Below are 13,205 nucleotides of genomic sequence, written 5' to 3'. Positions count from 1 at the left end.
TGTGTAATCGATCTGTTTTCAAAATGTATGGCATATGTGTGTTCACTAAGTGCTTTTATGTGTATTATTCCGATTATGTAAATGTAATATTTTATCCTTAAGTGATCTACCTATCTTCATAGTTAGATTCATGTAGGATATTTGAAGTACAGTCTTAGATCTTTCTATCTTCATAGTGAGATTTTTAAGAAGTACTTTGCAAACTCAATGGTTGGTTTTTGTGTAGTTTGTTGGTGATTTAGATAACGAAACTAGATAATACAATAAGCACATGGTGGATATGCCGCTGGTACTTCCTATATATAAGTGTGCTTATTGTATTACCTTTCGTGGCGCTATCCCGAATCACCATTAGGATTTAGGATTGTTTTGATTCAATAATTCAATATGTCAGGAACCCAGGATCCCTGTAGTATCTATCTATCTTCATAGTTAGACTCATATGGGATGTTTAGAGTACTAATATTGGAGTCCATGTTTGGATCCATTGTGTACTTTAATGCATGTTAGATTAGACAATGTGATAGAACCCGAATCCTTATAGCATCTACCTATCTTCATAGGTTGATTCTTGTAGGATGTTTAAAGTACCGATATTGGAATCCTTGGTTGGGTTCATTGTGTGCTTTAATGCGTGTTTACAAGTTGGATGGTTTATGTGTTTATGTGGTAGTTGTGATTTAAATAACGAAACGAGGATAATACAATAAGAACATGGTGGATACGCTGCTGGTACTTCCTATATATAAGTGTTCTTATTTTATTATTCTTGTAGCGTTATCTGGATCACTTTAGGATTTTGTGTACAATTGTTTCAATGTCTGATTATCAAATTCTTTGTAGAATCTTCCATATTTTTATGTGTTAGATTCTTAGAAAGATATCTGAAGTATTATCATGACTCATTGATTTGATTTATGTAATACTTATATAAGTTTAGATTTATTTCAAAACAGTTATTATTAATCCTTGATTGGATTCTTAATAACACATTCACAAGTTTTCATGATGGTTTAAATCGGGATTTCAATATAAAACATAAAATTACTTAGTAAATATCATAATGCCATATACAAACCTATTTTTGTCACGAGTTTTCATAATTAAGATAATAATACCAAATGTTTTTGCCATTTATTTGGCTAATAAAACCTATGTATTCGCCGACATTTTTATGCTGACTGTTTTCGCATATGTTCCAGGTTTTTGACTGTTTAAACATGCAACGCATAGGACTGCATATGAGCCTTAGACTTCTAAAACAAAAGAACAATTACATGTATTCTTTGTTTGTAAAACAATGTTAATGATAATGAAACAATTTAGTACCAGTAGTTGTGAGCAATTTGTAACGTGACTCCCCGATATTTCCGCCGTGTGTTGTTATATTACGCGATTGGGGTGTTACAATTGTAACTCCTTTTAATCAATAAAACAACATTTAGATTTCCATGTGTTATGATATAATGATTCTGTTACAACACTCCCCGACGATTCCGCCGCGATTTGTTGTTTTACGCGGTCGGGGTGTGACAGTGGGTGGAGACAACGACGGTGGCGGGTGATGGCGGTGGCGGTGGCGGGTGGCAGTGAAGGTGGGTGACGGCGGCGGTTGACAGTGGTGGTGGGTGGTGGCAACGGTAGTAGGTTGTGGTGTTGTTAATGAAGGATGGAGAGGGAATGGAATGGAATGGAAAAAAAAAACAGGGGGGAGGGATGGAATGATTTTGAGGGAATGAAATGCATTTTGGAATGAGCGATTTCATTCCATCAACCAACCAAACACTCTTTTCTTCACCCTCTCTCAATGGTCTGTTTCATTCCACCTCTCATTTCCTGCATACCAAACGCTAGCTAAGGCTTAACTAGAGTGAAAACAATTGCTTAAAACTTTGATGTACGGTTACTAGAAGGCAAATTGTACATTATTGTGTCTATTATAAAATATTGATGTAACTTATGTGTAAAGGGGGAAGTATGATCTTAGCACCAATTATTAAAAATCAAGGTAGGAATTAGCATTGGCTCCATTGTTTCTCATTTATGTTCAAAGTACAAAACACCACTAAGAGAAACAGCATTGGAAAGGTTTTTTTTTTTGTTATTGAATGATGGAAATGAGTTTGTGAAATCACTGCCTATCTCAGTTTAAGTTGGTAACTTATTTATAAATATTGGTTTATTTTATGGCTGTTTCGTAATGAATCAAGCCTCTACTGACTGAATTACTCATTCAAATAACACATTCGTCACATTAGTTTTTTCATGGTTTTAGGCCCCGGCGCAACGCGGGGATGCTAATACTAGTTATTAATATTTTTGAATTGAAAAGAATTTATGACTAAGATAACCAAGATTCATATATGAGTGTTTTTCATATATAGAAATATCCACATCAAATTTTGAAGAAAGACAAATGATAATTTTTTGTCTCACAAGTAGCATATTTATTTATATAAAACAAGTGTTTTATATTTTTATGGTATCAAATCAGTGAAAAAAAATAAAATTATTAAACAAAATGTCAGATTATACAAATGCTGTTGCAACATAACAAAATATACTCTAAAATTTCAATACCTAATTGTGTATATAATTTACAGCACAACATAAATCCATGGATGAGAAAGAAGGTAAACATGCCTTGGATTAAACGGAAACCAATCCTACATGTTCATATCTACGGATACCTCTGCAGGCATATCATCTTCATCGTGGTAGATATTTTCAGCCATCTGCCATATTTGAAGTATATTATCTTCAGCAACGCTAGCAACGACCCAGTCATCACATGGATTCCATGAGAAATCCGAAATTTTACTTGTATGCCCGCCATGGATAAAGAGCAATTCGGGTGGCCCATCTACAGCATCATCGTTTGTTTGTTCCTGCCCAATCCTGTTTTCAAACAAACATTTAATATTTATTGGAGCATAAAGTGTGAAACAAACACATCATTAGCATATGATGTATACATATACATACACACACAATTTATCTTATGCATATACAAATCGCAGAAAAAAAAAAAAAACAAAAACAAAAACAAAAAGAAAAAAGATGAAAGTAAACACCATTATCTAGAAGCAATTTAATTAAAATAAACATAAAATGCAATTGCAATATAATGAACAATTCAAATGCATACCTGTTAAGATCCCACACCAGGAGTCTCCTACCAGCACAACAAGAAGATAAAATCGACTCATTCTGTGGATTCCATCCAATTTGAAACACCTCCTCCCTATGGTAACACAATATAACAATTCAACTGACGCTGTAGAATTAAAAAAAAAAAAAAAGACGCTTCAAATAAAATGTATGAAAGAACTCCTACTTGTGAAAATCAAAACTATGGAGATGCGTCTGGAACTTTCTCAAGTCAAACAACTTCACGGTCTTGTCTGTTGACCCGGTTGCTACAACCCATTCATTAAAAGGGTTGAAAGCTAAGCAGTTAACCTACCAAAAAAAAATTCAAAAAAGAAAAACTGATGTTGCATAATCACTTTCATAATGATGAAATGTTGTGCCTACCTCACTTTGGTGAGCTTCTACACTTTGGACAGGTTTCGTAACTGACGGAGACCGGAGATCCGATATGTGCAAGTGTCGGTCATCCCCACATGAACCAAACAAATATTCATGCCTTAAATGCCATGCGACATCTTCTACAACACCATCATGAACCTTATATATTTGCATAGCATCCAAAGACTTATTTTTGGGAGCTGCATTGATGTCCCATAAGCAAATTTGAGCATCATCAGAACCGCTAAGCAAATGGCCCTGCTTAAACTTGCTCCATGATAAGCCATATCCTTCAGTTTTGTGGCCCCGCAATCTCAATTCAGGACTGCATTCTCCGTCTAGAGACGGGTGCTTGCTATAATCAAATACATAAACTTCTTCACTGATTGTTTTAGTGGCAATCATGAACGGGTTTTGAGGCATATAACGAGCCCTGTTCACCTCTCCCTCGTGATTTATTTGCTGGATTATTTGTACCTGCAAGGGAAGATCATATAGATTCAACCATAGCAGAAAGAATGAAGTGAATTATACTCACATCAGACACATATGTGATATATAACACTCAGCCTTTTACGGTCCATCTTAACACGAAAAACGCACCGACTTCTTCTCAGCCTCTCAGATCACACCACTAAACCCTAATCCTAAACCCACTATAAAGATCAATTCATTTCTCAAACACACACCACCACATCAATCAGATAAACACAATCAAAAGCATCCTGCCAATTTTCTCAGCGGTCACGTCAGTCACTTTGTCAGTGCACCACATCATATGGGCCATATGACTTTGTCGGTGGCCATATCATATCAGTACTCACTTTATGTCAATCAAATACATCATCATATCATATCATACCTGCCGTGCAGCTTCGCCCTCTCATACGACCATTTTCTGCCTGTCATACAACCCATATAACCATTGTCACCTTCTCATACTATCTTTTTTTAAACTGGCCCAATCAATAATGCTATAACCGTTTTCCCAAAATTACCAAAAAAAGAAGAAAAACACTTCAAACCACCATCAACCCTAAATGGTAACAATCACAAAAAAACCCACCTCAAATTATCAGTTCCAAACATAAACAAAAACACAAAAAGCAGCATAAAGCACAAACCTTTGTACTAGCACCCCCAAAACTCCCCAAATCAGAGCGATCATTATCGTAATTACGAGCATCGTACTCAGAATCTTGAACCGGTAACTGAACCTGAGCTATCATAAGATAATTCGGTTCATCATCGGATGTGTGGGTCCCAAGAATCAGCTTCTGAAAGGAGTAGTCTTTTCCGGCGGGCTCATGACGGTCCGGCAGCCACTCAACGGTGAGCGACGGCCACTCGAGGGCGTGTGTGATTATTAAATCGTACAAAAAGGGTGTGTTCTTTTTCCAGATTTTGTATTCTTCGTTGATTAGCCTCTCTTCCATCTCTACTCTGATATCGTCTGCATTTTTCACCATAATGTTGTTGAAATTGGAGTGGGGTTTGATGGGAATCTAAGCTTAAGGCTTTGATTTTGGGGGTTGTTTGATGGCTTCATAACAGGAGTGAAGTAGATGGTTACAATTTTCTTTTAGCATATTAAAATAATAACAACAACCATACCTAGTAAATCTCACAAATTGCACAACTATTGGTAGAGGTGGGATGTAGGCACACCTTTTCTCTATCCTAAGAATAGATAGGTTGTTTCCTGAGAGATCCCCGGCTCCAAAACAACCAACACGCAGATAGACGAAAGATGGATAAGTAAATAGCGTAACAGTAGTCAGATAGATCATCAGCAAGCAACATATAGACATAGATACAAGAAAATCATTATATGTTGGCCTGCCTAAAGTGTAAAAGAAATCTAACCCCCCTTCCCAAGGAAAAGGTAGGAGTCTTTAACCTTAATCCTACGTCTCCACGAACTGTTATCCTGAACCATGTCCTCAGAGAGGTGCAACTCTACTAAATCTTGCCTAAGTCTTTCATCCCAGGTCAACTTGGGTCTGTCCTCCTTCCTTCCACTGTTATGGTTTCCACTGCTCTAATTGGTTCTGACAACTGCCTCATCTTCACATGCTCAAACCATCTCAATCTCCCCTCTTTTAACTTGCCTGATATACTAGCTACAAGCTACTCCTAACCTGTAACAACCCTTGCCAAAATTTTTATTTCTTATTTTAATAATGCCCATTAGAAAACCCTAATTGAGACCCCCAAATGGTATGGCGTGACCCATAAAATTTAAAACAAGCAAAACCTGGATCAGGGCCCCTAAAACTCAAGGGGGGTATCCCCTAATAGATAATTATCCGTCGAAATTAAGTTCAAAACACGTATTTTCGAAAGTTGTTGACTCACCAGGGCTATACGTACAACAAGGCTAGGTAGCTAAAATGGGTATGCCCCGCGTGTAACGCCAGAATCCCTGGCAGCCAGCACGACACGCGGGGGAGGCCAAAATCCAGTATAAAACCCAGGGGGTTGGCACTTGCATGGAATGTTTGTTACGACGAAAAATTAAGCTATGTACGTTAAGTTATACGCTGTTTCGTTAAAAAACACTTAAATTCCGAACCTCTGCTGCGACAACAAGGTAATAACTCGATCACTGCTACGATACAATGTTCGATCGATTAAAACTGATCCGATGGATGTTTAAGTGCTGCCTGAATATGGGCTATACTTTGTCATTCGTCGTGAGGGTTTCGATCTCGTGAGTTATCGTAAATGTTGAATTAAGTTACTGACCTAGTTTCGTTTGCATTGTTATTTTAACTAGGTTACCAGGCTTAATCAGTAGGCGAATTCTGTCCAATTAAACTTGCAATGTGAGTCGTTCTCTTTTTATCAAATTGCTTTGCAAAACCCTACATGTTTTCCAGTTATACTTTGCAGTGATTAAGTCTTTGCAAATCTTAAGTTACTGGCAGTAAGTGGGGTATTGTGCACATTACTGCTGTTTTTATCACTTTAGGTGGGCGAGCCTAATTAGTGATATACGTCGCTATTGGGTGACAAGACCTAATAGTGGTATGACCACAGTCATAGATCCGGTCGAGTGATAACTGAACCAGCTAATTATAAGATAGGGGCAAATGTGAAAACTCTGAATGCTGTAAATTGTAACAATGTGTCATTTTGTGCAAATTGAATGACTCGCCAGTATTTCCCCGCTGATAAAATCATTTTAAACATGTTTCAGGTGATTTACTGTGAACAAGGAAAAGTGGCGTGTACCACTACCAACTTGAATGAAGTGGCTCAGTAAATAAATAAACATGTTTTTGTAATCAGGGGATTTCCCAGTGAAATTCCTTTATTGTAAATTACTGGGTTTGTCCCGAAACTTGAAATAAAGTAATTGGGTATTTTCAGTTTAAATGATCCTGTTAAAATTTACCGCTGCCAAATTAAATACCAACACCACGGGTTTCTTTCCCGCGGCATTCGAACCAGGAAACTGGGTCGGGGGACGTAACACAACCAATTCCTAACAACCTCACTTCTTATTCGGTCTAACCTCGTGTGGCCACACATCCACCTCAACATCCTCATCTCCGCTACCTCCATCTTGGGCGCTTGTGTTTTCTTAATGTCCCAACACTCCGTCCCGTATAACATAGTCGGTCTAACTGCTATCCTATAAAATTTCCCCTTTAATTTTGTTGGGAACCTCATGTCACGCAAAATCCCAGTGGCTGCTCTCCACCTACACCTGCCAACCTGGATGTGGTAAGATACATCACTATCTATCTCCCCGTCCCTTTGCACAAACGATGCTAAGTATTTGAACTTAGTCGTTTGTGGGACCACTTGACCCACAATGGTAACCTGAGTGTCCTCGTGGTCACCTGCACCGCTGAAATTACAATAAAGGTATTCAGTACTTGAACTTAGCATATTAAAATAATATGTACATGAAATTATAAAACTCTAAAAAATTAGATTTAATATATATAATGCTTTAACAACATATCACATCACATTTTATTACATTACATTATATGTTATAAAATATATAAACTTTTACTAATCTATATCTTATATTAAAGCAAAACAACCTAGCCACATGTCAAAATCTTATGTCATTTTATTGATGATGTGACATTGCTCCTTTTCCAAAGAATTCACTTTGAGCAGCAATTGTTTTCTCCTCACATAGGGCTTCTTCATTAATACCGCGTCTTTGTATTTTCAATTAGGAAATCCCAATCTGTTTTCAATCAAATCCAATCATTCTCCAAAATTATGAATTCGTTTCCTTTGTCGATTATAAACCCTAGATGTATAAGCAGATTCTTCAATCGCGAAAATAACATAGTCTTCATCTACACTTTCCAGAGGATTCACGTCTGGATCCAAACCCTAGTCATATTCAACCATCGCATTCGTCATTCTTGCTTCCCTTTTTCTCTTCTGTGTGTTTTATTCCTACTAAACCCTAAACGTAATTTGGTATTTTGCAGATTTGTACGGATTCCGATGATCAGTGGTGGATCACATCACTTGGCAATTTCTAAGAAATTTTGTTATGAAGTATGGATTAGAGATTAACTCTTCCTCCCGGTCTTAGCCCTATCTCCTAACTAGCATTAAAGTACACATATTAATATAACATTTCGTCTTAGCCATTTGGATTTTGCTTAACTTTTATTGATTTGGAGTTTGTTTTAGTATTTTTTTTAACTTGTTTATCCTTTTAATTTATGGGTTTATTTGGTTTCGTAAAAGGAATATAATTTTTTTTTAATTTGATAGTTGTTGCTGTTTTGTTATGATAACCACATCAACAATCAAACAGAAGGAAATTGGTTAAGTCCGGCTAGTTTTAGAGGAGATTTTCGGTTGATTTCATTGATGTGATTTAGTATAATTGATATCAACTTCACCATGTATGAAATGAACTTTTTGTAAAGTGTGGTTTGTTTGATATTCTTATTTAGATACCAAAGTTGTTTTAGGAACAATGCGTTTTCTTTGCTGGACACAAATTTGTAGTTAACAATGGTGAAGGGGTAGTAAGGTCCCAAAAACCTCATATTAAGTACTTGGGACCATACCAGAACCTCGCCCTTTAAACCTCTTTAGACCTTGCGCGGCCGCGCACCGGTCCAACCAAGAGAACTTAAGAGAAAAACGGCGGATAAAACTCGCGCGCCAAAAGGAAGTTAATGAGTCCTTGCGCCATTCTCCATAACAAACAGGGATAAAAATCCTAGTTAAACACTTCCGCTTAATAATACCCAGACTTGGATATTATTTGCTAAGCTGACAACACAAGATAAGGAGTCACACCGGATTATGGCAATAATCTTCTAGAAGACTCAATCGTGCACCACCAGAGGTTGTAACCGTCTGAGACACATGTCATCATCCCAGGCCATCCTGAAATCACGATGATGGCATAGAATTGGAGAGAAACCTCCACTTACCCACTTTCCACGTGGCAACACCCCAGCCGTTGATCAAGATCACGATCCGTGTGCACTCACAATCCGATAAAAATAATTAACGGAGGGAAGATAACAGCTTACGGAGTTAGCATCTTCCGTTAATATTTCAGCAACGAGTTTTCTCGCCCAAACTCCCGTCTATAAATAATGCGAGTAATTCAGGTGTGAACTTCAAGTCACATTCACTTCATCGATACTTCTTCTTCTTCATAAACACATACTTATTCTCACGCCAGAGTCGGGTCAAGGAGAGAACCTCCCTTCTCCCCTTGACGAGGCTAACGGTGTTCTGTTTTGCAGTACTCACCGGAGAAGAAGACATGTCCCTTCGAATCAAACGAGAGAGAACCACCATTTTATGCAGAACCTAACCCCCTGGATAATTTGATTCCGGTCTTTTATCCAGTGTTTCTTCATTGACGCCCACCGTTTTCTCTGTTTCATCTGTTTTTTCTCGTTTCGATTCAAATTTCTTCACTCTCTGTTCTATACGGCAGAGAATTCATCATTTCACCCATCAAGTCCTCAATCTGAATCCAAGGGTTTCGAAACCCGAGATAACCAGATTGACGGAATCATGGGAATCAAAGGAAGCAACGATAGTCATTCAGAAGGAAATAACTCTTCGGGAATTCATAATCAAACGTTAGATCTGATACACCAAACGAAAGTAAAAAGAAAATTAACACTACAGTATTGGACCCACAGACACCTAATCAGTGGTACATCCAATCTAGTAGCTATAACAAGATGATTCAAAAATCAGAAGATACCAACTGTCCGGAAATTGAACCAAAGCAGATACACATGGTGCAAGGGGGTCCTTCACGAAGGCCAAACAAACGAAACCATAATCAACACTGGAGGGAGCAGCAAGTTGTGTTTCCTGTCGTTCCCGGAGGCCCTCAGGAAGAACGACCAGTAATCATTACTGGTATCTTCGGCCACTACAGAACGGATTATATGTTCGTAGATCCAGGAAGCTCGATGGATATCATATATGAACAGTGTTTCAAACAACTTGATCCAGAGGATAAAGCACGATTAGAGCCGGTCGATTTTCCTCTCACCGGATTTTGCAACGAAGCTGTATTTCCATTAGGACAAATTGCATTTCCTGTGACTCTATCAGATGCCGAGCATTCGAGCACGGTCACAGTAAATTTTATGGTCATGCCAACAACATCGCGCCATGATGTTTTGCTAGGAAGAAGATCACAAAGAGAATTCAGCATGATTACTTCTATTCCACATGCTGCTTGCGGTTTCCAACGGAAACTGGAGTAGCAATTCTGTACTCAAGTAAGGAGGTTATGTACGTGGATGATGAGCCACCAGCAAAAGTGGCCAAGCCCTCAACACCAAATGAGCCAAAAAAATGGGTTCTCAACGAAGAATATCCAGAGCAGACAATCTTACTAGGGCACGCCATCTCACCGGCAATACAAATACAATTGAAGGAATTGCTTTCGAACAATAAAGACGTATTCGCCTGGTGCCCAGCGGACATGACTGGAGTCCCGCGAGATATAGCGCAACACTGTCTGAATGTCCGACCCTTAGCAGAGCCTGTCGCGCAGGGAAGACGTAGTCTCAGCGCAAAAAAAGCTGAAGCGATGAACGAGCAGGTCACAAAATTACTCAATGCCGGAATCTTGCGCGAAGTACAATACCATACCTGGGTCCCGCTAACGCAGTCATGGTTCAAAAACACAACGGTGGGTGGAGGATGTGCGTCGACTTCAAAGACCTAAATAAAGCTTGCCCAAAAGATTGCTACGCGCTTCCAGAAATAGACAAAAAAGTTGACTCTTTGGCATCCTTCTGCTGGAAGTGTTTTCTCGACTGTTACAAAGGCTACCATCAAGTCCTAATGAAAGAGGAAGATGAAGACAAGACAGCCTTCCGAACCGATAAAGGTATCTTTTGCTACACAAAAATGCCCTTCGGGTTGCGCAATGCCGGGGCTACTTACCAGAGATTGATGGATACGGTTTTTGGAGAAGACATCGGGAAAACAGTTGAAGTATACATGGATGACCTCATCATCATGAGCCACGAAGAGGAAACTATGCTTGAAAATATTCAGCATACGTTCAATTCATTGCGCAGCGTCAACTTAAAGCTCAACCCAACAAAATGTTCCTTTGGGATGGAAGAAGGAAAGTTTTTGGGTTTCATAGTAACAAGGGACGGTTTTAAAGTGAACCCGGAGAAGTTGCAAGCCATCCAACTAATGCCGTCACCTTCAACTGTAAAACAGATGCAAAGACTCGCGGAAGATTAGCAGCCCTAAATAGATTCTTGGCAAATCACGCTGCGAAATCTTATCCGTTCATTAGCACGCTGCGCAACTGCGCTAAGAAAACACATTTCCAGTGGACGTCAGAAGTAGAAAAAGCCTTCAAACAAATGAAGGAGTGTTTAATCCAGCTACCAACACTAACAGCGCCACGAGAAAAAGACCCGCTAATCTTGTACCTATTCGCAGCAGAGGTAGTGGTCGGCGCAGTGTTAATGGTCGAACGGGAAAACATCCAGACCCCAATTTACTATATTAGCAAGATGCTAACCGGTCCAGAGATGCGCTACTCAATGATAGAGAAACTAGCCCTCGCGCTAGTGCACACATCACAACGCTTACGCCGGTATTTCTCTGGACATGTTATTACAGTTCTCACTAATTATCATTTGGGACAAATTCTATCCAAGCCCGACGTCGTAGGAAGATTGGCGAAGTGGGCCATTGAGCTGGGAGGATACAATATCCTATATAGACCACGGCTAGCAATCAAAGGGCAAGTTCTAGCAGACTTCGCCACAGAAGTCCCCATAGACAAGGTGCAAGAATGTGAAGCAATCCAGAACCCTGTTCCAGTTTTCGATGATAGGGTCTGGACTCTGCATACAGACAGGGCTTCTAATGACGATGGAGCAGGCGCGGGCCTCCGATTGGTCAGCCCAGACGACCATGAACTTACATATGCAATAGGCTTGGATTTCCGGAGCACGAACAATGAAGCAGAATACGAAGCGTTTCTAGCAGGCCTTCGTTTAGCGCTTAAAATGGGAGCGAAAAATCTCGAAGCTAACGTTGATTCAAAACTGGTGGCTGAGCAAGTTAATGGGCATGACGATACGAAAGATGAAGCCATGGCGTTATATCTGGAACAAGCGCGGACGTTAATCAGCCAATTCCAAACGTTCAAAATAAATCACATAAACAGAAGCGAAAACAAGCATGCGGATGCACTTAGCAAATTGGCTGCCATCAGTTTCAAGCACCTAGCAAAAGAAGTACGCATCGAGGTATTATCCAATCCTTCTGTTCCTCTTAAGCAAGTAAATATCATTGAGGTCGGCAACCCATCCTGGATGTCCCCAATTATCATGTACCTTCAACATGGAAAACTTCCAGAAGGGAAAGCGGAAGCTAGAAAAATCCAGAACAAAGCAATAAATTACGAAATGGCAGATGGAATTCTATACCGAAAATCATTTATGGGACCACTCCTACGCTGCGTCGACAAAACAGATGCGCAATACTTCGTCAGGGAGATCCATGAAGGCTTATGTGGAATACACGCCGGACCGCGCATGGTAGTAGCAAAGATCATGAGCGCAGACTACTATTGGCCGGGGATGCATGTGGACGCGGTAGAATTATTACGAAAATGCGCAGCTTGTCAGCGCCATGCGCCATAAACCCTCCGTCCAAAGAATCCACTAGTGCCAGTCACATCTGCCTGGCCTTTCCAGCAATGGGGCATCGATCTTATTGGTCCATTCCCTGACGCGCCAGGCGCGGTAAAATTCATTATTGTGGCAGTAGACTATTTCACAAAGTGGGTTTAGGCCAAGGCGCTAGCTTCAACTACAGCAATGGTGATCCGCACATTTATATGGGAACATGTTATTTGTAGATTCGGATTACCATTGCGCATCATTTCGGACAACGGTACCAACTTCGCCTCGGAATATCTTCAGAAGTGGTTCAAGGAAATGAAGATTTGTGAAAACCCTCAAAATCCATGTATTCCGTACAATTTATTTATGATAATTAAAGTGCTTAGTGACTGTGTTGAATTACTTAACTGTTTCCTGTTACTGTGCCATACTTACATATGCGTGTTAACATACTAGTAGTATACAGAAAAGTTACTAAATGGTCCTGAATATCCTCCTATGTGTTAGGAATAAATTGCGTAACAAAAATATATA

At 39.4% G+C, this 13,205-nt stretch overlaps 2 protein-coding genes and 1 long non-coding RNA gene across 3 annotated transcripts; 2 read left to right on the top strand and 1 right to left on the bottom strand.

Moving 5' to 3' along the window:
- Positions 1-2,494: 2,494 nt before the first annotated feature.
- Positions 2,495-5,103, bottom strand: LOC110927303 (WD-40 repeat-containing protein MSI1). The gene is made up of 5 exons (XM_022170965.1): positions 4,656-5,103; positions 3,538-4,008; positions 3,338-3,462; positions 3,149-3,244; positions 2,495-2,898 (listed from the first exon to the last, which is right to left on the bottom strand). The coding sequence occupies exons 1-5, from the start codon at positions 4,998-5,000 to the stop codon at positions 2,667-2,669; spliced, it is 1,269 nt and encodes a 422-aa protein (XP_022026657.1). The 5' UTR covers positions 5,001-5,103; the 3' UTR covers positions 2,495-2,666.
- A 2,468-nt stretch (positions 5,104-7,571) lies between these two features.
- LOC110908047 lies at positions 7,572-8,284 on the top strand. Its single transcript, XR_002574135.2, has 2 exons — positions 7,572-7,921; positions 7,998-8,284. It is a non-coding gene; the product is annotated as an uncharacterized LOC110908047 (long non-coding RNA).
- Positions 8,285-11,396: 3,112 nt separating this feature from the next.
- On the top strand, positions 11,397-12,689 carry LOC110901247. The gene has a single exon (XM_022148087.1). The coding sequence runs from the start codon at positions 11,397-11,399 to the stop codon at positions 12,687-12,689; it is 1,293 nt and encodes a 430-aa protein (XP_022003779.1).
- Positions 12,690-13,205: the final 516 nt, after the last annotated feature.

Source organism: Helianthus annuus, chromosome 6 (assembly GCF_002127325.2).
Source record: "Helianthus annuus cultivar XRQ/B chromosome 6, HanXRQr2.0-SUNRISE, whole genome shotgun sequence".
Classification (NCBI taxonomy): Eukaryota; Viridiplantae; Streptophyta; class Magnoliopsida; order Asterales; family Asteraceae; genus Helianthus; species Helianthus annuus.
Note: the sequence above shows the minus strand (reverse complement) of the source record. Positions and strands in the feature narration are given on the sequence as shown.

Coding starts and splice junctions, on each gene's coding strand:
- LOC110927303 (XM_022170965.1), bottom strand. CDS start 5,000: ATGGTGAAAAATGCAGACGATATCAGAGTAGAGATGGAAGAGAGGCTA. Junction 3,463..3,537: donor TAGAAGCTCACCAAAGTGAG/GTAGGCACAACA, acceptor TTTTTTTGGTAG/GTTAACTGCTTAGCTTTCAA. Junction 2,899..3,148: donor CTGGTGTGGGATCTTAACAG/GTATGCATTTGA, acceptor GTTTGAAAACAG/GATTGGGCAGGAACAAACAA.
- LOC110901247 (XM_022148087.1), top strand. CDS start 11,397: ATGAAGGAGTGTTTAATCCAGCTACCAACACTAACAGCGCCACGAGAA.